Source organism: Nymphaea colorata, chromosome 6 (genome assembly GCF_008831285.2).
Source record: "Nymphaea colorata isolate Beijing-Zhang1983 chromosome 6, ASM883128v2, whole genome shotgun sequence".
NCBI lineage: Eukaryota > Viridiplantae > Streptophyta > Magnoliopsida > Nymphaeales > Nymphaeaceae > Nymphaea > Nymphaea colorata.
In genome coordinates, this window is record NC_045143.1 from 1,490,105 (window position 1) to 1,511,685 (window position 21,581).

A 21,581-nucleotide genomic window follows, 5' to 3' on the forward strand; every position below is an offset into this window, starting at 1 on the left:
TGTAATGTTCTCTGTAGAGACTGATTCTGCAGTGCCTGCCGAAGGCTGCTCTTTTGCAATCGCTGATATGCTACCATTCCTTTCACTAGTTAACAAATTGGTTTCCATGGCCAAGACTATATGTCTCATGTACCAACAGAAACAGTGAACTAATCTTTCACAGATTAATATATGTCCCTGTCACAAGCTGAACTATTTACTGATGAAGTGTCTTGTAGAATGTGTTCAAATTGTTCACTTGGAAATAAATGTTAGCCTTCTGCTGGTCAACACAAAACAACATTTCTGATTTACATCATCCGCAAGACCTTGGCAACGAGCTCTTCATCCTCTGGCAACATTAAGAGCAAAGTATCTTTCATGACTTCACTAAATGTCCACTTCTGGACCCCAACGAACTCTGAAACTATAGATGAATTTCTTGCAGTTGACAGTGTATGTGGTTTTTACATTAAATACTTTTAGATTACATAGCTAGATTGGCTTAGAACTGGGCCAGGACATTGAAGAGGTAGGACCAGTATGATCCGAACCGGGCAACTAGGAAAATTGTTGCCCACCATAATATATTGGGACCAACTGCTAAGAAAGTGACAGGATGATTCGATCCGATCTGGTTATATAGTGCATGCTTTTAACACTAATTACATACTGAACTCAAATAATCCGAGCTTTTTAGGATGATATATTGTAGTGGATATGATATTGTGTAACCCGAACTGACTTTAGGGCGCATGAAAATACAAGTAATACAACGAGATTCATCAGCAAAACCTAGATGAGGCCCTACTCGACCGACAATATATGTATTAAAAAAAAGTTTCATTATATATATATATAATTATTAAAATCAGGTCGAACGAGCCAAGGTCTGAACCTTGATGGTTGGACCCAGGCGACGTGAAATGGCCCTCGGCCAGACCGAACCAGACTTTGAATCGAGCCGGGCCAAACTGACAACCAAGCAAATGTAGACGGTGAAGAGAGCTCTCATTGAAAAAGCGATGTGTAGATTTGTGAATGTCCTGTGCGATGAAGGAATTTTCAGACAAAGAGGGATCACATGATCTCTGTCTTGTTCCCGTCTCAGTCTTCCTTTCTTTTTCAGAATGTCAGACTTCCAATCCAAATCCGGGACGGGTTTCTCATTGAATCTGAGATCCATATTTCACCTCTCTCATATGCATTTTACTGATGTGATTATTGGAAAAAATAAATGGGCTTCATGGACCATGATGTCAAATCAAATCCATAAAAAATCAACCAGATTCGCCGGCCAACACCGGGTGCCACCATCTGATTTTGATATTGGATTTACTTATTTCCAAGTTTTTAATTTATTTTAAAATATATTTTCCGTTAATTATTTGTCTTTAAAAATAATATTTTTTTTTGTCAACTTGTATATGATCAGTTCAACCAGACCGATTCAATCCCTCACTTTTGCATCAAAACCTGTGGGAGGGGCTGGACGGAGTTTGCAAGGAGGCACACGGTGAAGCCATCACATCATTTGTTGCTGTGTCCTCACCCCTTGGGAGACGCTATAAACCAAGTCAAGTTATATAAAAAATCGGAAGGGGATCCACATATAGCAATAATATTGATAATTATATAGCGAAAATTTTGTAATATTTTGATATGAGTGAGCAGAAATACGCTTCTATCTGTTCTTGCCGACCTTCAGAGATCAATAATGTGAACATCACATAATAGAAACGTTAAATCCTTTTTCCAGTTTTGAGAGGATGAGAACGCAACCACTGCAAAAGTTGGTGGTCGTTCACAGAGAAAATTTGGAGGAGATCCTTAAGATTAAGCCGCCGGCCCAACAAACGTTCTATCGCGTTCTTATAAAATGTCTAGCGATAACGACAAATGCAGAACCTCAAAAAATATAAGGACAAAAAGATATGAAAATTTCAACATTTAAATCCAACTTTCCGAATCATTGATTATATATATATATATAATATCATTTAATGAGTCAAAGTATCGGAAAAGAAGGAAAATTAGGATTGAGGTACTTAAAAGCCAGCTTTTGGATGTATATTTTAGTTACAGAGATTTAAGGGACTGGTTGGCAGCTGAAGCGGAGAGCATGGGCAGATCAGATTCCAAACAATACACATATAAGATAATGGCAGGAGAAAGAGAAAGGGAGTGCCAAAGACGTCCTCCCTCCCATTATTGTCATTGCACGACGGCTCACTTAACGCCGTTACTACGAGATATGTATTGTCAAATCTTGCGGGCCTTATAAAATGACCAAAACGCCCACCCACCCATATCCTTCCTCAACTTGGCTAGGTTTTTCCTTGGAAAATGATTTGTTATATAAATATATATATATATATATATATAAGCCATTCAATCAATGTAATTAGGTTCTTCCATTAAATGAATGATTAGATCGGAGGACCCTAATTAAATGGTTGAGTGGTTGTAAAAAATTTCATTTTTTTCTTCATAATATATATACATATATATGAAACCTGTAAAGCTTTGATTTCCTTACTCAGGCTGGCGGCTCAACAACCTCAAGCATTGTGTGTGTGTGTTTGTGTTAAATTGGTCTACGAAACTTTAAAAGTCAAAATCTACAAAAGATTGTCAATTTCATGGTGAATATTCTTAGATGGAAGACCAAATTACCGAGTTAAAAATGCGATCAACGCTTTCTATTTCAGATGCTACTTACAAGATAGACAAGAAAACGGATCTTTATTGGTCTCCTCGCATGTGTTTTGGAAATGAATTGCCCAAGAAACTCGTTTCAGATAGCAATTCCGCCGATTCATCAGACCAATTTTATAACATTGAAGCAAACAACTATCCTCTTATTGATACAATTATCATGTCATATCATTAATATATTCATTCATGCCTCACAGCTACTTATAAATACATCATTACTTTTGCTTAAACGCTCCAACTTGGTTTTTGCAATGAAATTTGCCAACAAACAAACAAACTTTTCTTTTGATGGAATGACCTAACTACACCTAGAAAGGAAAAAATAATAATAACAGCTTTAGGACAATGACGCCTATATATGCTTAAATAATGCAAATCCTAGTGAGCTAATGAATGACTTTGGCATGTTAACCATGGTTTAATTGAAAACGAAGTGACAGAGAAATTCAGCAGGAAACCAATAAGTTCCGATTCGTCTCACTGATCTTTCGTACCCTGAGGGGATGTTTTCGTAAATCTACGGCGCCCGCCATTGACAGAGAGTTGGGGAGAGAGGGAGGGGGCATTCTCTGACCGTGGAATACTTTTTTTCTGAAGATGGCAAGGAAGTGAAACGAGCACCCAATTTTCTCAGATCGATTCTTTATTCATCTTTGGCGAAGCGTCCGGTTTTATTTAATTGCCGTCGAGGTGTGGATGTGGGGGAAGGACGGCGACCTTTCCCATCGGGCCTCCTTGGCTTCGTTCTCATCTCCAGTACCGAGGAAACCAGGGGAGGCTGTGCCTTTTCTCCGTCTCGGGGGGACTACGATTGTCTCTTGCTTCTTGTATGACCACCTCCATCTCCTCTGCCATCTACAAGGGTCAGTTATCTCGCCATCTTCTTCCCCCTGTGCTTCTCTTCCTTCTTGCCCTTCATTCCTTCCCTGTTAGCTCTTTAATTCCTTTTTTAAGTCGCAGATGTTATGGTGGGGTTTGAATGAATTTTAAAATTTTCAAGATGGGTTTTCGTTGCTTCTCTTTTTCAGTTTTTCTCCTCGAAGACCAAACAATTTGATCTTTTCTTTGTGGCGTCGGGGAATTGTAGTTGGTGGTGTTCATTCACCAGAGGCCTGTTGTGGTTCGTTGATTCTTCTTTCTCCCCTTTCTTTACTTGCTTCCTCCTGTTCAGGAATTTGGTGGAAATTGGTATGCTTCCTGCAGAATTGAACAAATTGGGTACTGCCCTTTTGGTGACTGAAGATCAGGAATCTCCGGAAAGGCTGAGCATTGTTGTCCATAGGCAAACAGGCCTCTGTTAGGCTGTTGTTTTGGCCGGAGACATTATCTTCACAAGAATGGGTAAAAATATTCTGGTCGTTCTGCTTTTGTTATTCTCTGTTGGGAATAGTCTGTCTGCTTTTACGCCGGACGACAACTATCTGATCGACTGTGGGTCTTCCACCAATACCACGGTCGATACTCGCACTTTCGTTGGGGATAATTCCGGCTCCCTCTTCTCCATTGCGACTGGAGAAAATATTTTAGGCAGCACGGCCTCCACCCCTGTTGGAAATCTCAGTGGATTGGCTCTCTATCGGACTGCTCGGATCTTCAGCAGCGTTTCTTCTTATACCTTCTCAATCAAAAGCTCGGGCAGGCACTGGATTCGCCTGTATTTCTTTCCATTCACCTACCAAAAATACGACTTAACAACTGCGAGTTTCTCTGTACAGACTCAAGACACTATCCTCCTCAGCAATTTCAGAACGCAGAATACTTCTGCTGCCGTTTTCAAGGAATACTCCGTCGTTGTAAACTCGAGCAACCTCGTCCTCACTTTCTCTCCTCTGAACAGCTCGTTTGCGTTCGTGAATGCGATAGAAGTTGTTTCTGTTCCCTCTACGCTTATCGGAGATTCTGCTCAGGTGCTAAATCCTGTATCAACACGTAATGGCTTGTCGCAAGAAGCTTTCGAGACGGTATTCAGGGTGAACATGGGAGGACCTTTTGTCACTCCTCTAGACGACACACTCCAGAGAACTTGGGTGACTGATGAAGACTTTCTGCTACTTAAGAGCGCCGCCTTGAGTGTTTCAACAAGCCAGCAGCCTACATATCCTAATGGAGGAGCCACCCAAGATACTGCTCCAAGCATTGTGTACAGGACGGCTGAAATGCTGAACCCGTCGACCCAGTCGAACTCGAATCAGTTCAACATAACATGGCAGTTCCCATTGGATTTCAGTTACTCTTATTTAATCCGGATGCATTTCTGTGACATAGCAAGTAAAGCACAGAATCAGCTCGTGTTCAATGGCTACATATCCGGCTTCCCTGCGGTCACGAATCTTGATCTGTATGCTGAAACACTGGCCTTAGCATCTCCTAAGTACTACGACTTTGTTTTGGCTGCTACGTCTGGTTCGAGTAGTTTGAATGTGTCTGTTGGTCCCTCGGCTACTACAGGTATTACTCCTAATGCAACTTTAAATGGGCTGGAGATTATGAAGTTTAGTTTGGCATCTGCCAATCCGACCTCAAAGAAGAGTACGAAGATTGGTATAATTGTTGGCTCTGTATTGGGGGTTGTGGTCGCCATCTTATTGTGCATAGTCGCCGTGGTTATGCTGAGATGCCGGAAGGAGCGTCCAAAAAAGGAAGGACATTCTAATTCTAGGACTTGGGTTCCTTTCACTGTTGGGGGTCATTCTCACAGTGTAGGCAGCATTGCAACTTCAAACACCGGCGTATCAGGGCACAATGCAAGTATGGGTTTCCGATTCTCCTTTGCTGAGTTGCAGGAAGCCACAAAGAACTTTGATGAAGGATCCGTCATTGGAGTAGGTGGCTTCGGGAAGGTGTACTTGGGGAAACTGCGAGATGGAACTGAAGTGGCAGTCAAAAGAGCTAACCCAGGCTCTCAGCAAGGTGTAAAGGAATTCCTGACAGAGATCGATATGTTGTCTAAATTCCGTCACCGTCACCTCGTCTCACTGATTGGCTTCTGTGATGAGCACTCTGAGATGATCTTGGTGTACGAGTATATGGCAAATGGGACCCTGAAGTCTCATCTCTATGGAAGTGATCATCCTAATCTTACTTGGAAACAGAGATTGGAGATATGCATAGGAGCAGCTCGGGGACTTCATTACCTGCACACCGGTTCCACCCAAGGAATCATCCATCGCGATGTAAAGTCTGCCAATATATTACTCGATGAGAATCTTATGGCTAAGGTTTCAGATTTTGGGCTTTCGAAAACAGGTCCTGATTTGGATCAAACCCATGTAAGCACGGCTGTCAAAGGGAGCTTCGGCTACCTCGATCCAGAGTATTTTAGAAGGCAACAGTTGACAGAGAAATCAGATGTCTATTCATTTGGTGTTGTGCTACTTGAAGTCCTTTGCGCAAGGCCAGTGATTGATCCTACCCTTCCCCGGGAGAAAGTAAATATTGCGGACTGGGCAATGAAATGGCAGAAGAGGGGGCAATTGGAGCAGATTATTGATCAGCGGCTTGCTGGCACCATAAAGCCTGCTTCTCTCAGGAAATTTGGAGAGACAATTGAGAAATGCTTAGCTGAATATGGTGCAGACCGTCCTACCATGGGAGATGTGCTGTGGAACTTGGAATATGCTCTGCAACTTCAGGAGACATCTGCCCTTGCTGATCCAGATGATAACAGTGCAAATCGCATCACAGCTATGCCGGTTCGAATCTCACACATTGATCCATCTGAAACTCAAATGACGAACAGGGATGGGACCTCAGGTGATGAACTATTAAGCATATCAGCAAGCAATGTCTTCTCTCAATTGATAAACACGGAAGGCAGGTAGCTGCTGATCCAAGGCAGTTTGCTCCACAATCTGTCCCGAGTAGCAATTCTTCTTCTGTTGTTGTTGACTGTAAGCATTCTAGCATATTTGTAGTCCCGGGGAGATGTTCAATCATGGCCTTCTGCATGTTTGAGTTGGCGTTATCAACTTTTCGTCTTCTCACTGTGGACTTTCTCAGCGAACCTCGGCTGAACAGTTCGCAGCAGGGCCTTGATTACAGAGAGGACTTTGATGCCTCTTCATCTTTGTAGTGTTCCTAGTGCCTCCGTCTTATGTTATTATCTATTTTTTATTGGACTTCCAAAGTTGCAGCGACTGTACAGTAAAGTTATCTGCGCATGATGACTGTGTATTCCTTTCTGTCTACTTTCTTCATCCTCATAGCCCTGCTGTTAACTTTTCTGTTCTGATTACAATGGTTGTCAAATCCTAGTTTAAATGAGCCTTTGTTCGTTTCCAGCGACTCTGCTGGATGGCTAAACAAGTCCCGGTGCACTCATTAGTACTGTTAGCCTTCCCATCGTTAACTCTAGTTTTCCAAACAAAATTATTTATTTATTTATTTGGTTTGTTAGTTTTGTGAATTGCTTGTATACGTGTTTTAGCAGTAATAGAAATCCCTTGAACTAGTCATGCTTGATTTAACTTGTCATATCTATAATGTATATATATATATATACACACACACATCCTTCTGATAAGGTGAATTTTTCAAAAGGTCAAGTTGAGCAAATAATAGGTGGATGATGAAGAAAAACCAAGGGTGCAAGAGATGTATGATCCACGATTTCTGCTTCTGTTGTTATTTGGAAGAAAAAAGGATAGGCAAAGGACCTCTTTTTTTGCCACCCTAGTCTTTCAGTGTTCCAACCTATGTTGCAGGTGACTAGGCGAGAGGAATTGTTGTCCGAATCGTTTCTTGAAGCGGATCGACCAAGCCACCGATTCGGTGAATCGGCCAATTCAGCGTTTCTAAGGTTGTAAGTTGGTTTAAAAAAAATGCCTTTTTGAAAAATCAGTAGTACCTAAAAGACAATTCACCCTTAAACCGGTAACTGAATTGAATTGATTCGCCTCCAATTTGATTCAACTAGGCCGATTCGGCCAGATTGTATAATATTGGAGCAAACAAGCATCGGAATCCACACTTTCTTCAGTTCATCTCATTTATGATATTACAGTGTTGGTACACAAATTTCAAATTTTACAACTCTGGTTCTTCTTTTCCTTGACGATTATTCTTTTTCGTGACAATTTGATGCAAAGCTCAGAGTTTTTTCATAGTGATGAAGGAGGAGCGAGTTTAACAGTTTGGTTCTCACGAATTGTTTAAAGGAAAACGGCATCAAACATCAAAAATCTTGTCCTCACACGCTAAAGTAAAATGGTATGGTATGGTAACTCTCTGGCTTTCCAATTCTCGTTTGCCGAGATGCAGGAAGCCACAAAGGACTTTAATGAAGGATCTGTCACTGGAGGAGGTGGGTTCGGAAAGGTGTACAAGGAGAAGCTGCGAGTGTGTGTGCGGGTGTATGCAAGTCGAATTTTACAACTAAACTTTAGGTGAACCAGTCAAAATGAGAAAATCATTAGACATGACGGTGATTGCTTAGAAGAAAAACCAAATTCCTGTGTTCAGACTTCAGAGATGTGTTGATGAATGCTTTCTGTTTCAGTTGCCACTTGCACAAAAAAGAAAAAGAGATAAGGACCTCTTCTGCTGCCACCAAGCCTTTTGACTGTTTGAATCTTGTCGCAGTCGACTAGTCTAGAGTGATGTTGTCCAAATCGTTTTTGGAATTGAACCAGCAAATTCTGCGGTTTCGAGGCGAAGCACGAAGTTTAAGTGATTAACAAAATAAGGCTCATTTTTTCGAGAGCATGCAGTCGCTCAAGCTTTTGGAATTAACTTCTCGAAGCAGTGGCTTCCACACGTTAAACGTCAAGCTGAATTGTTAATGACACGAACGCCCTTTAATCAAAATTATTTCTAAAAGTGTGTGTAGTTGGGTCCAAACAGGTATCGAAATGCGCGCTTTCCTTAGCACATCTCGTTCATACCATTGTCATGTCTTTATACAAATCTCAAATTTAGGTTTCTTTAACTGTTGTTCTTACTGTATGTGATTAATATAATATTCATTTCATAACCCATAGCTACTACTAAATTGAACATGATTTTTTGCTTAAGCGTTCCAAACTACCTTTGAATTAAATTATTCAACAAACCCCTTTTTTCTTTTGATGGAATTACATCACTGCTCCCAACATGGTGTTAGAAATGGGAAAGAGAAAGCGAGTTGCTAACCATGGTTAAATTAAAAATGAAAAAAGAGGAAGGACGCATTTGTTCTGATCTCCTACAGGATTTCAAACGACGAAAAATCAATTGTGAAGCATTTCCAGTGAACGAATTCGTGTGCGACGTGTTGGTGAATCCGGTGGCTGACCGATTGTCTGTCTGATGCTCCCTGACATGGCGGGCGACGTGTTGGTGAAACCTCGGCAACCAATCGACCTCAACGTCCCACCGTTTGCTATGAACCGGCCGGAGTATCCGTCATCGCTTCTCTGGTACTCTCCATCGCTGTCTCTGAGCACCACTGCCGAGAAAAGCCCGAATGAGGAGCGACGACTTTGGACGGCTTCTGAAGCAGCCGGTTCCAGAGCTCCAAGAGTGGCGTCAATGCTCTCTTTGCAGCGGTCTCCTCCTGTGCAGCTCAGGCACGTTTCGGCCGTCGTTGTGCCGGGTCTGTCACGCTTTGACCCATTCTCTCGTTGCTCGACGTTGCTTTCGTTACTCTTCGTGCTTTCGTTGCTCGACGTTGCTTTCGTTGCTCGACGTTGCTTTCGTTACTCGTCGTGCTTTCGTTGCTCGACGTTGAGAGGGAGAAGAAGACCATTTGCAGTCAACTTTTATTTGATGGCCTTCAAGGTGCGGAGGAGGGGGAGGAACGACGGCCTTCCTCATCGGTCGTCGTTGGTGGCAGGGCAGGCTACGTGTTGGCGGTATCTCCGTTTGTCCCTTGCTTCTTCTGTGAACTCCTCTTCCATCATCTTCCCTGCCATCAACGAAGATCAGTTTTTCTCGCTATCTTGTCTCTGTGGACCTCTTCCTTCTTGCCGCTACCCTCCCTCCATGTAAGCTCCTTAACTCCTTTTCTTCGAGTCGCGGATGTTATGGTTGCATGAATTTTAGATTTCTCAAACTGGTTTTCCTTGCTTCTCGCTTTGAGTCCGTGTCCTTGGAAACTAAAAGAAACTGATTTTTTTTTCTTTCTGTCGTCAGGAATAGTAGATTGTGTTCATTCACCGGAGGCCCTGTTCTGATTCAATGCTTCGTCTTTCTTTACTTCCTTCTGTTCAGGAATTTGGCAGAAATTGGTAGGTTCCTTGTAGAATTGAACACATTGGGCAGTGCCCTTTCGGTGACTGAAGCTCCGGAACCTCCTGAAAGGCTGTGGATTGTAGTCCATATGCAAACTGGCTTCTGTTAGGCGTTTGTTTTGGCGAGAGATAAGACCTTCACAACTATGGATAAAGTTGTTCTGGTTAATCTTCTTCTCATGTGTTTTGCTGGGATTCGTTTGTTTGCCTTCACGCCGGTGGACAATTGCCTCATCGACTGTGGTTCTTCCACCAACACGACAGTCGATAAACGAGTTTTCGTTGCGGATAGTCCTGGCTCTTTCTTCTCCGTTACGACCGGAGAAAATATTTCAGGCAACACGGCCTCCAGCCCCAGTGGAAATCTCAGTGGATTGGATCTCTACCGGACAGCGCGAATCTTCACCAGTGATTCTTCTTATACGTTCTCAATCAACAGCCCTGGCAGGCACTGGATTCGCCTGTATTTCTTTCCATTCAGCTACCAAATGTACGACCTAACAACTGCGAGTTTCTCTGTGCGGACTCAAGACACCGTCCTCCTCAGCAATTTCAGAACGCAGAATACTTCTGCCGCTGTATTCAAGGAATATTCCGTCTTTGTAAACTCGAGCAGCCTCGTTCTCACTTTCACTCCTCTGAGCAGCTCGTTCGCGTTCGTGAATGCGATAGAAGTTGTTTCTGTTCCCTCTACGCTTATCGCAGATTCCGCTCACTTGTTGAATACTCCATCAACCCGTGATGGCCTGTCGAAGGAAACATTCGAGACGGTGTTCAGGGTGAACATGGGAGGACCCCTGGTCACTCCTCTAGATGACGCACTCCAGAGAACTTGGGTGACTGATGAAGACTTTCTGCTACTTAAGAGCGCCGCCTTGAGTGTTACAACAAGCCAGCAACCTACATATCCTAATGGAGGAGCCACCCAAGATACTGCTCCAGCCATTGTGTACAGAACGGCTAGAATGATGAACCCGTCGACGCAGACGAACGTGATTAAGTTCAACATGACATGGCAGTTCCCGTTGGATTTCAGTTACTCTTATTTAATCCGGATGCATTTCTGTGACATAGCAAGTAAAGCACAGAATCAGCTTGTGTTCAATGTCTACATAGACGGCTTCTCTGCGGTCTCGAATCTTGATCTGTATGCTAAAACATTGGCCTCAGCATCTCCTTGGTACTACGACTTTGTTTTGGCTGTTACTTCTGGTTCGAGTAGTCTGAATGTGTCTGTTGGTCCCTCTGATTCGCCGGGTACTCCTCCTAATGCAACTTTAAATGGGCTGGAGATTATGAAGTTTGTCTTGCCATCTGCCAATCCATCCTCAAGGAAGGGCACAAAGATTGTTATAATTGTTGGCTCTCTCTTGGGGGGCTTGGTCGCGATTGTCTTGTGCTTGGTTGCCATACTGCTGCTTAGAGGCCGGAAGAAACCGAGAAGGGATGGACATTCTAATTCTAGGACCAGGATTCCTTTTACTGTTGGGAGGCAATCCCACGGCGGAGGCAGAATTGCAACTTCAAACACCGGCTTATCAGGGCACGATGCAAGTCTTGGTTTCCGATTCACCTTCACCGACTTGCAGGAAGCGACAATCAACTTTGGTGAAACATCTCTCATTGGAGTAGGTGGCTTCGGGAAGGTGTACAAGGGAAAGCTGCGAGATGGAACTGTAGTGGCCGTAAAAAGAGCCAACCCAGGCTCTCAGCAGGGGATGAAAGAATTCCTCACAGAGATCGATATGTTGTCTAAATTCCGTCACCGTCACCTGGTCTCACTGATCGGCTTCTGTGATGAGCAGTCTGAGATGATCCTGGTGTACGAGTATATGGCAAATGGGACCCTCAGGTCTCATCTCTATGGAAGTGGTCTTCCTAGTCTTACTTGGAAGCAGAGACTGGAGATATGCATAGGAGCAGCTCGAGGACTTCATTACCTACACACGGGTTCCACCCGAGTAATCATCCATCGTGATGTGAAGTCGGCCAATATATTACTGGATGCGAATCTTATGGCAAAGGTTTCAGATTTTGGAATCTCGAAAGCGGGTCCTGATTTGGATCAATCCCATGTGAGCACGGCTGTCAAAGGGAGCTTCGGCTACCTGGATCCAGAGTATTTCAAAAGGCAACAGTTGACAGAGAAATCAGATGTCTACTCATTTGGGGTCGTGCTGCTGGAAGTCCTGTGCGCAAGGCCTGTGATTGATTCTACACTTCCTCGGGAGATGGTAAACATTGCAGACTGGGCAATGAAATGGCAGAAGAAGGGGAAATTGGAGCGAATTATTGATCATCGTCTTGCCGGTGCTATCAAGCCTGCTTCTCTCATGAAATTTGGAGAGACAGTCGAGAAATGCTTAGCTGAATATGGTACAGACCGTCCTTCCATGGGAGACGTGCTGTGGAACTTGGAGTATGCTTTGCAGCTCCAGGAGACATCATCTCTTGCTGATCCAGATGATAACAGTGCAACTTGTCTCATAGATATGCCCATTCGAATCTCACGTGTCGATTCATATGAAACTGAAGTGACGAGCATAGATGGGACCTCAAATGGGGATGAACTGTTAAGCACATCATCAAACAATGTTTTCTCCCAGCTGATAAACACGGAAGGCAGGTAGCTGCTGATCCAAGGTAGTTTGCTCCGCAATCTGTCTCGAGTAGCAATTTGTTTTCTGTTGTTATCGACTGTAAGCATTCTATCATATTTTTGGACTCCAGGGGCGACGTTCAATCATGGCCTTTTGCATGTTTGAGTTGGCGTTCTTAGCTTTTCGTCTTCTCACTGCCGACTTTCTCAGCAAACCTCTGGCTGACGCAGTCCGCAGTAGGGCCTTGATTACAGAGAGGACTTTGACGCCTCTTCATCTTTGTAGTGTTCCTAGTGCCTCCGTCTTATTTTATTATCTATTTTACTCAGGCACGGCAAAATGAGAAGGCTCAGCGCCCTCTAGCAGCTCAGTTTGCTTTCCGAACGGACTTTCACAGTTGCAGCGATTGTACTGTACAGTAAAGGCTGTAAAGTTATCTGTGCATGATTAACTACATGTTCCTTTCTCTCTACTTTCTTCATCCTCATAGCTCTGCTGTTAGCTTTTTCTGTTCTAACTACAACGGTTTGTCAAATTACTAGTTTAAATGAGCCTTTGTTCGTTTCCAGCAACTCTGCTGGATGCTAAACAAGTCTCGGCGCACACATTAGTACTGTTCGCCTACCCGTCGTCAACTCTAGTTTTCGTACAAATTTATTTATCTGTTTGTTTGTTTTATGAATTGCTTGCGTACTTGTTGTAGCAGTGATAGGAATACCTTGAACTGTTCATGCTTCATTTAACTTGTCATATCTACAATACATACACGCATGCTTTGCATGCCTCAGTTCTTTTCCTGTACATAACATTTTTTCTCAATAAAAGACAGGAGACTGTTTCCCAGCAGATTTCGATTGAAAAGAGAGAGAGAAAAAAAAAAAACACTTGAAACTGGTAACTGAATTGACATTCGCCTCCAGTTTGATTCAACTAGGACGATTAGGCCAGATTCTATAATATTGGAGCAAACAAGTATCGGAATCCACCCGTTAAACAAATTTTAAAATTTACAATTCTGGGCTATATTAAAATTTACGGTTATATTTACTTTATGGGGTCACTTTCTCTCTGTTCTCTATTCTCGCTGTTCTATTGCTTTTTTACTCAGTACTTTTTTTTTGTGACAACTTTGTTAATGATTTCTATCGCTGTCTCTCTTTCAACCCAACGTCCACTGAAAGGCCTTACAAAGGTAAAAAAGCAAAACCTTGAGCCCCTCGTGAGGCGAGGCAACAATGGAGGGGGCATCAGTTGAAGCTTAACTGATGTATAAAAAAAAAAGAAGCGGAAAAAATTAGAATTACAAGCATGTCAATAAATAATCATATTCAACTCATCTTATTCATCTCTCGGACACATGCACACATGTAACCACAGCCACTTATAAGTCCAAATAAATACAATGTTTGCCTACGTGATTGGCGAATGACTCGACTTGTCCTAATGTAAACAGTATAAATCCTAATGTAAACAGTATAAAGAATGCTTGCATAATCAACGCATAGGACAATATGTCCTAAGCAGTTAAAATGTTCTAAATTTTTAGTGAATTATCCAACTAGACCAGATTCTGTTACACACTACTAACATTCACAAACAAACATCCAAAACTAGGAAAACCAAGTTCAAGATAATGACATCAGGAGTCTAACTAACAAGTATTTGTCAACAACAATATTAGCATATCAAAATCTACATGTCTAACGAAGATTACAAAAAGGTTGTATATCAATGCAAATATCAAGTAGTTTTTAACAAAGTTCAAATGTCATTTGCACAAAACTATTCAATTGTGTCTTTATCATTGTCATTTTTTTTGTCAAGGGTTATCCTTTTTCATTTGAATAATCCATATATAAGTTTCTCTTTCTTATTATCAAAACTCTGATCTTCTAAAGCTTTTTATTTTTTATTTTACGTTCACGCATCAAAAACATTAATGAAAGTGAAACATTTAGTAATGAATGAAGACAATTTTCCTTATATTTATTTCAAAATTAGAAATATATAACATACCTTTGTCAACACTTTACATTTGAAAAGCTGAACACTGCTTATATTGCTTTGCTGACTTTGATATATCTTAAAAAAAAAAAGAATATCAACATTTTTCCATATTGAAAGAATCATGCAACCAAAAACCATTGAATCAAAGTGATAAACTGGAATATTCTTTTATAACAACTGATTCATCATCTAAATCAACAATATCAACACACACAGGATCCTCAAATGTTTTTCTTTTTCATTTCTATTCATTCAACTTCAAGTTATGCATGGCATAAACCAAACTATTAAGTTTTTCTTTATGAATGCGATTTCTCCTTTCTATATATACATATCTTCTAATTGCATAAGTTGTAAGTAATAAACACTCAACAACTGTAAAAGAAAATAGACTTTTGAATGGTTATACGATAAATTATCTCAAGTGCATTTGTTTACCAAAGATAATGAACTCCAATTCTATTCACATCCTGATGCACTACACATAAAATTGAAAATTCATATAGCAAATTTTTTCAATTCTTATACATCATCACCAAATGTATTCTGCCAATCAATTGAATAAAAAAAAAAACAAAAAAAAAACTTTAGATAATTTCATTTCATCCAATCATAAATCAAACCGACCAAAAAAAAAAAGAAAACTATACCATGACATATTTTCTTTTGTGTTCCAATTGTCATAAGCTTGCCAAACTCACCACCTGTATTTTCATCGGAATTAAGTTGAAGTAAAATATTCCATAGCTCATTTAAAGCATGCATCATTATTTCTAAGCATTTTATTAAAGCAGCATTTAATATTCTATTTTTTAGAACCTCATCATCATAAAGAAAATGATGGTTCAAATAATATTTTGCATGATATAGATAATGACGCGTTTGATTGTTCCATATATTATCAAGTGTTTACAAAATTTTCATGTACCTTTTTTTTTTTATCATTGTCAATATTGTAAGTTATTTCTTCTTTTGTCCTACTTATGTGATCATTCAGAAGTCTTCTAACTAGTTTGATTAACAACCTTCAATGACTTCACTAAGGGTAATGTGACTTTAATAATATAAGAAATTGCCTTTCAAAAGCTCTCATATTGAGTAACAATGAGTATTACTTCTTTACATTTGATATTTTTGATATGATAATCAATATATTGAAACTTTTGAGAGAGAGATATATTTTTAAATGTTCTTTTATTTGTGTGAATACTCTATAGTGTAAGATAAGAAGTAGCAACACATTTAACTGAAGGTTGTAATAGTTTCTTACCTTTTATATATTTTCTCATCAAATTCAAAACTTGACGTGTAGCGATTGAGCGATTAACAAAAATGACGCTCAACTTTTCAACTTCATGAGGCCGTTCAACTTTTGTGGTTTCTTTCTCAAATAGCCGCCGCTTCCATACGTTAAAGGTTAAGATGAAATATGAAATGAAAAAAACGCCCTTTAATAAAAAATATTTCTAAAAAGGTTTGTGTAGTTGGGTCGAAACAAGTATCAAAGTCCCGGCATTTTTTAGCTCATCTCATTCATACGGTTACCATTATCATGTCTTTATACAAATCTCAAATTTAGGTTTCTTTAACTGTTATTCTTGAGTGATTAATATATAATTCCATTTCATAACTCATAGCTACTAATAAGTTGAACACAAATTTTTGCTTAAGCATTCCAAACCATGTTTTAATTAAATTATCCAACAAACCCTTTTTTTTTTTTGATGGAATGACATTACTGCTCCCAACATAGTGTTAGAAATGGGAAAGAGCCGATAAAATGAGAATATATAACAAAATTTGGGAACAAGAAGTCCCCTAAATACAAAAACAAACTGCAAAAACAGAAGTAAAAGACAAAATATACAAATACAATGCACAGTAAAATAAGAGAGGTGTAAATAGAGAGGAAAGACAGAGTGAAATAGTTACTTTGTCGCAGACAGACAGCGGTGCCTCAACCGAATGACAAAATGGATATCCTCATGTACAAGACGAGCCACCGAATCTGGCGAAGAGAAGGTGCCCTTGAAGATTCTGTTGTTGCGCTCATCTCAAATGCGCCACCAAGCTGAAATGAGCCACAACCTCCAAACACAACCTCAGGAAGCAGACAGGTGAGATGAAGGACAAAACAGGAAGAGAAGACGAATGGATGGTGGGTCTGGAAGGTTACTAATAAGCGAAGGCCCGGTAGAAGCAAGAACATTAAAAATGAACGGACAAAAAGTAAAAAGGTGAACCCAAGACTCAATCGCGGCAAGACACATGAGACACTGGTTAGCCAAACTGATTCAAAGGCGTTGTAAGTAATCAAAAGTATTGATGTGGCTAGTGTAGAAGTCAGGCAAAAGCAATGGCATGAGAAGAGGGGTCAAGGGACCAAAAGGAGCGGGGTGAGAGCGACGTAACAAAAGGACCAAATAAAGTGAGGTAGCAAGAAGAAAAAGTGAACTCACGGGAATGTGAAAGAAGTCAGGATGGAGATGTGAATGATGAAAGGCGAATAAAAAAAAAAGATAAAATATGACGCGTCAAAAGGAAATGGATAAAACTATTCTAAAAACACTAAAGTGAAAATGAAAAAAAGGTAAAAAAAAAAAAAAAACTAAGAGAAGAAGATACATTGGTTCTCAATTCTCATCTCTTACGACATCTCAACGACCAAAATTCAATCGTGAAGCAATCCACCGCGACGTCAAACCCTCTGATGTAAAGCGGCGCGACTATCCGTCTATCCGTCATCGCTTCTCTGGCACTCTCCATCGCCGTCTCCGAGAACCACCGCGGCGAAAAGCCCGAAAGGAGCGACGACGCTGGACGGCTCCTGAAGCAGCCGGCTCCAGAGCAGAAAGAGTGGCCTCAATGCTCTATCCGCAGTCCCGCTTCGCACCAACCGAGGTGTCCTCCAGTGCAGCAATGCGATCCTTCTCGGCACTCCCTCCTTCCCTGCTGTGGTGGGGATTTAGGCACGTTCGACCGTCGTTGTGCCGGGTCTGTCACGTTTTGACCCATTCTTTCGTTGCTCGACGTTCCATTCGTTACTCGTCGTAGTTTCGTTGCTCGACGTTGAGAGGGAGAATCTTCTGACGCCCTTGAAAACTCTTTTCAGTAGATTTTTATTTAATGGCCTTCAAGGTGCGAAGGAGAGGGAGGGACGACGGCGTTCCGGCTCTTCCCCAGTGGCCTTCTTTGGAGCCAGGGAAGGCTGCGTGTTGGCGGTATCTCCGGTTCTCTCTTCCTTCTTCCATAACCTCATCTTCCATCATCTTCTCTGCCATCAACAAAGATCAGTTTTCTCGCTATCTTGTCTCTGTGGACCTCTTCCTTCTTGACACGCCCCTCCCTCTATGTAAGCTCCTTAGTTACTTTTCTTTCAATCGCGGATGTTATGGTTGCATGAATTTTAGATTTCCCAAACTGGTTTTCCTTGCTTCTTTCTTTGAGTCCGTGTCTTCCGAAGCTAAAAGAAATTGATTTTTTCTTTCAGTCTTCAGGAATAGTAGTTTATGTTCATTCACCCCAGGACTTGTTCTGGTTCAATGCTTCTTCTTTCTTTACTTCCTTCTGTTTAGGAAGTTGGCAGAAACTGGTATATTCCTTGTAGATTTGAACACACTGGGTAGTGCCCTTCCGGCGACTTAAGATCAGGAATTTCAGGAAAGGCTAAGGATTGTAGCCCGTTTGCAAATTGGCCTCTGTTAGGCATTTGTTTGGGCCGGAAATAAGACCTTCGCAACATGGATAAAGTTGTTCTAGTTGCTCTTCTTCTCATGTGTTCTGCTGGGGTTCATTTATCTGTCTTCACGCCGGTGGACAATTACCTCATCGACTGTGGTTCTTCCACCAACACGACAGTCGATAAACGAGTTTTCGTTGGGGATAATTCCGGTTCTCTCTTCTCCATTAGGACTGGAGAAAACATTTTAGGCAACACGGCCTTCAGCCCTGTTGGAAATCTCAGTGGATTGGCTCTCTATCGGACTGCTCGGATCTTCAGCAGCGTTTCTTCTTATACCTTCTCAATCAAAAGCCCGGGCAGGCACTGGATTCGCCTGTATTTCTTTCCATTCACCTACCAAATGTACGACCTAACAACTGTGAGTTTCTCTGTGCGGACTCAAGACACCGTCCTCCTCAGCAATTTCAGAACGCAGAATACTTCTGCTGCTGTATTCAAGGAATATTCCGTCTTTGTAAACTCGAGCAGCCTCGTTCTCACTTTCACTCCTCTGAGCAGCTCGTTCGCGTTCGTGAATGCAATAGAAGTTGTTTCTGTTCCCTCTACGCTTATCGCAGATTCCGCTCACTTGTTGAATACTCCATCAACCCGTGATGGCCTGTCGAAGGAAGCATTCGAGACGGTGTTCAGGGTGAACATGGGAGGACCCCTGGTCACTCCTCTAGATGACACACTCCAGAGAACTTGGGTGACTGATGAAGACTTTCTGCTACTTAAGAGCGCCGCCCTGAGTGTTACAACAAGCCAGCAACCTTCCTGGATTGATGGAGGAGCCACCCAAGATACTGCTCCAGCATTTGTGTACACGACGGCTAAAATGATGAGCCTCCAGTCGAACTCGAATCGGTTCAACATAACATGGCAGTTCCCGTTGAATTTCAGTTGCTCTTATTTAATCCGGATGCATTTCTGTGACATAGCAAGTAAAGCACAGGATGAGCTTGTGTTCAATGTCTACATAGACGGCTTCTCTGCGGTCAAGGATCTTGATCTGTATAAGGATACAATGTCCTTAGCAGCTCCCAAGTACTACGACTTTGTTTTGGCTGCTACTTCTGGTAAGAGTAGTCTGAATGTGTCTGTTGGTCCCTCTGATTGGCTTGGTAATGCAACTTTAAACGGCCTGGAGATTATGAAGTTTGGATTGCCATCTGCCAATCCATCCTCAAGGAAGGGCACAAAGATTGTTATAATTGTTGGTTCTGTCTTGGGGGGCTTGGTCGCGACCGTCTTGTGCGTGATTGCCATAGTGCTGCTTAGAGGCCGGAAGAAACCGAGAAGGGATGGACATTCTAATTCTAGGACCTGGATTCCTTTCACTGTTGGGAGGCAATCTCACGGCGGAGGCAGCATTGCACTTCAAACACCGGCTTATCAGGGCACGATGCAAGTCTGGGTTTCCGATTCACCTTCGCCGAGTTGCAGGAAGCCACAAACAACTTTGGTGAAACATCTCTCATTGGAGTAGGTGGCTTCGGGAAGGTGTACAAGGGAAAGCTGCGAGATGGAACTGTAGTGGCCGTAAAAAGAGCCAACCCAGGCTCTCAGCAGGGGATGAACGAATTCCTTACAGAGATCGATATGTTGTCTAAATACCGTCACCGTCACCTGGTCTCACTGATCGGCTTCTGTGATGAGCAGTCTGAGATGATCCTGGTGTACGAGTATATGGCAAATGGGACCCTCAGGTCTCATCTCTATGGATGTGGTCTTCCTAATCTTACTTGGAAGCAGAGGCTGGAGATATGCATAGGAGCAGCTCGAGGACTTCATTACCTACACACGGGTTCCACCCGAGTAATCATCCATCGTGATGTGAAGTCAGCCAATATATTACTCGATGCGAATCTTATGGCAGAGGTTTCAGATTTTGGAATCTCGAAAGCAGGTCCTGATTTCGATCAAACCCATGTGAGCACGGCTGTCAAAGGGAGCTTCGGCTACCTGGATCCAGAGTATTTCAAAAGGCAACAGTTGACACAGAAATCAGATGTCTACTCATTTGGTGTTGTGCTGCTGGAAGTCCTTTGCGCAAGGCCTGTGATTGATCCAACACTTCCTCGGGAGATGGTAAACATTGCAGACTGGGCAATGAAATGGCAGAAGAAGGGGCAATTGGAGCGTATTATTGATCATCGTCTTGCTGGTGCTATTAAGCCTGCTTCTCTCAGGAAATTTGGAGAGACAGTCGAGAAATGCTTAGCTGAATATGGTACAGACCGTCCTTCCATGGGAGATGTGCTGTGGAACTTGGAGTATGCTCTGCAGCTGCAGGTGACATCTGCTCTTGCTGATCCAGATAATAACAGTGCAAATTGCCTCATTGATGTGCCCATTCGAATTTCACGTGTTGATTCGTGTGAAACTGATGTGACGAGCTTAGATGGGACCTCAAATGGGGATGAACTGTTAAGCACGTCATCAAACAATGTTTTCTCCCAGCTGATAAACACACATGGCAGGTAGCTGCTGGTTGAAGGTAATTGGCATCAGGATCTGTCCTGAATGGAAATTTTGTTCTATTGTTGTCCACTTTAAGCATCCTAGTATATCCAGACTCCAGGGAGATGTTCAGTCTTGCCCTTTTGCATGTGTGCATGGGCGTTATAACTTCTCGTCTTCTCACTGCCAACTTTCCCTGCAAACCTCGGCTGTCGCAGTTATACAGTTGGATGTTTTTTGCAGAAAGGACTTCCGCATTCCTCTTCGTTTTTGTGTTCTTAGTGCTCTCTTTTATAACGTGTATTTTTATTTAGCTCGCTGTTACAGCGATTGTAAACTTATCCCCGCTTGATAACTGTATCTTATTTTCTTCATCGTCATATCGCTCTGCTCTGTCGTCTAATATCATAGATTTAGCCTTTGCCATTTCCATGGCTACTCTGCTGCACGGCTAAAATGTCTCAGTGCCCGGTAAATAAGAGCTTCGGCAGTGCCATTTCGCCAGTTTCGGTAAACTGAGACTGTCTTCTTGTTGACGGGACAATAAGAGCTTCGGCAGTCTCGTTAGGAATTTGGTCTTTCGAATAAGAGCTTAGATAATGGTTCTCCATTTCATTTCGCCGTCGTTTTAATCGAGCTATGCAAGCATCTAATCATATTCTGGTCAGGCCATAGAGGTGCTCATACTTGATGGTGCTCATCGTGTTTCAATTTGAAAAAAGCAAGAAGGCATGAACACAGTAAATCCCCGCTTACTTTACACTAATAGAACAAAAATAAACGCATCAATTGTTGTAAAGAACCCGGCTGTGAGTAGCTCGAAGTACTGCAGTCTTTATTCCAATCAGATTTTGTACAATCGAATTTGACGTTGGATATTTATTG

General features: G+C 41.9%; 2 protein-coding genes and 1 pseudogene across 6 annotated transcripts; all 3 read left to right on the forward strand.

The window, feature by feature from the left end:
• Positions 1–3,225: 3,225 nt before the first annotated feature.
• On the forward strand, positions 3,226–6,860 carry LOC116255788 (receptor-like protein kinase HERK 1). 3 transcript variants are annotated; one of them, XM_031631799.2, is made up of 3 exons: positions 3,226–3,560; positions 3,726–3,817; positions 3,901–6,860. In XM_031631799.2, exon 3 carries the CDS (start codon positions 4,035–4,037, stop codon positions 6,516–6,518), a length of 2,484 nt encoding a protein of 827 aa, XP_031487659.1. In that variant the 5' UTR covers positions 3,226–3,560; positions 3,726–3,817; positions 3,901–4,034; the 3' UTR covers positions 6,519–6,860. The 3 variants fall into 3 exon arrangements, with proteins under 3 accessions (XP_031487659.1, XP_031487658.1, XP_031487657.1); XM_031631798.2 differs by having other exon boundaries at positions 3,726–6,860; XM_031631797.2 differs by lacking the exon at positions 3,726–3,817 and having other exon boundaries at positions 3,869–6,860.
• A 2,245-nt stretch (positions 6,861–9,105) lies between these two features.
• On the forward strand, positions 9,106–12,999 carry LOC116256902 (receptor-like protein kinase HERK 1). Of its 3 annotated transcripts, none has more exons than XM_031633447.2 (3): positions 9,106–9,659; positions 9,808–12,548; positions 12,636–12,999. In XM_031633447.2, the coding sequence occupies exon 2, from the start codon at positions 10,052–10,054 to the stop codon at positions 12,533–12,535; it is 2,484 nt and encodes an 827-aa protein (XP_031489307.1). In that variant the 5' UTR covers positions 9,106–9,659; positions 9,808–10,051; the 3' UTR covers positions 12,536–12,548; positions 12,636–12,999. The 3 variants fall into 3 exon arrangements, with proteins under 3 accessions (XP_031489307.1, XP_049934520.1, XP_049934519.1); XM_050078563.1 differs by having other exon boundaries at positions 12,835–12,999; XM_050078562.1 differs by having other exon boundaries at positions 9,107–9,659; positions 9,886–12,999.
• A 4,188-nt stretch (positions 13,000–17,187) lies between these two features.
• LOC116256473 (receptor-like protein kinase HERK 1) lies at positions 17,188–21,061 on the forward strand (annotated as a pseudogene).
• The last annotated feature ends 520 nt before the right edge of the window (positions 21,062–21,581 follow it).

Bases quoted from the DNA above. Each gene is read 5' to 3' on its own strand.
- LOC116255788 (XM_031631798.2), top strand. From the start codon at position 4,035: ATGGGTAAAAATATTCTGGTCGTTCTGCTTTTGTTATTCTCTGTTGGG.
- LOC116256902 (XM_031633447.2), top strand. From the start codon at position 10,052: ATGGATAAAGTTGTTCTGGTTAATCTTCTTCTCATGTGTTTTGCTGGG.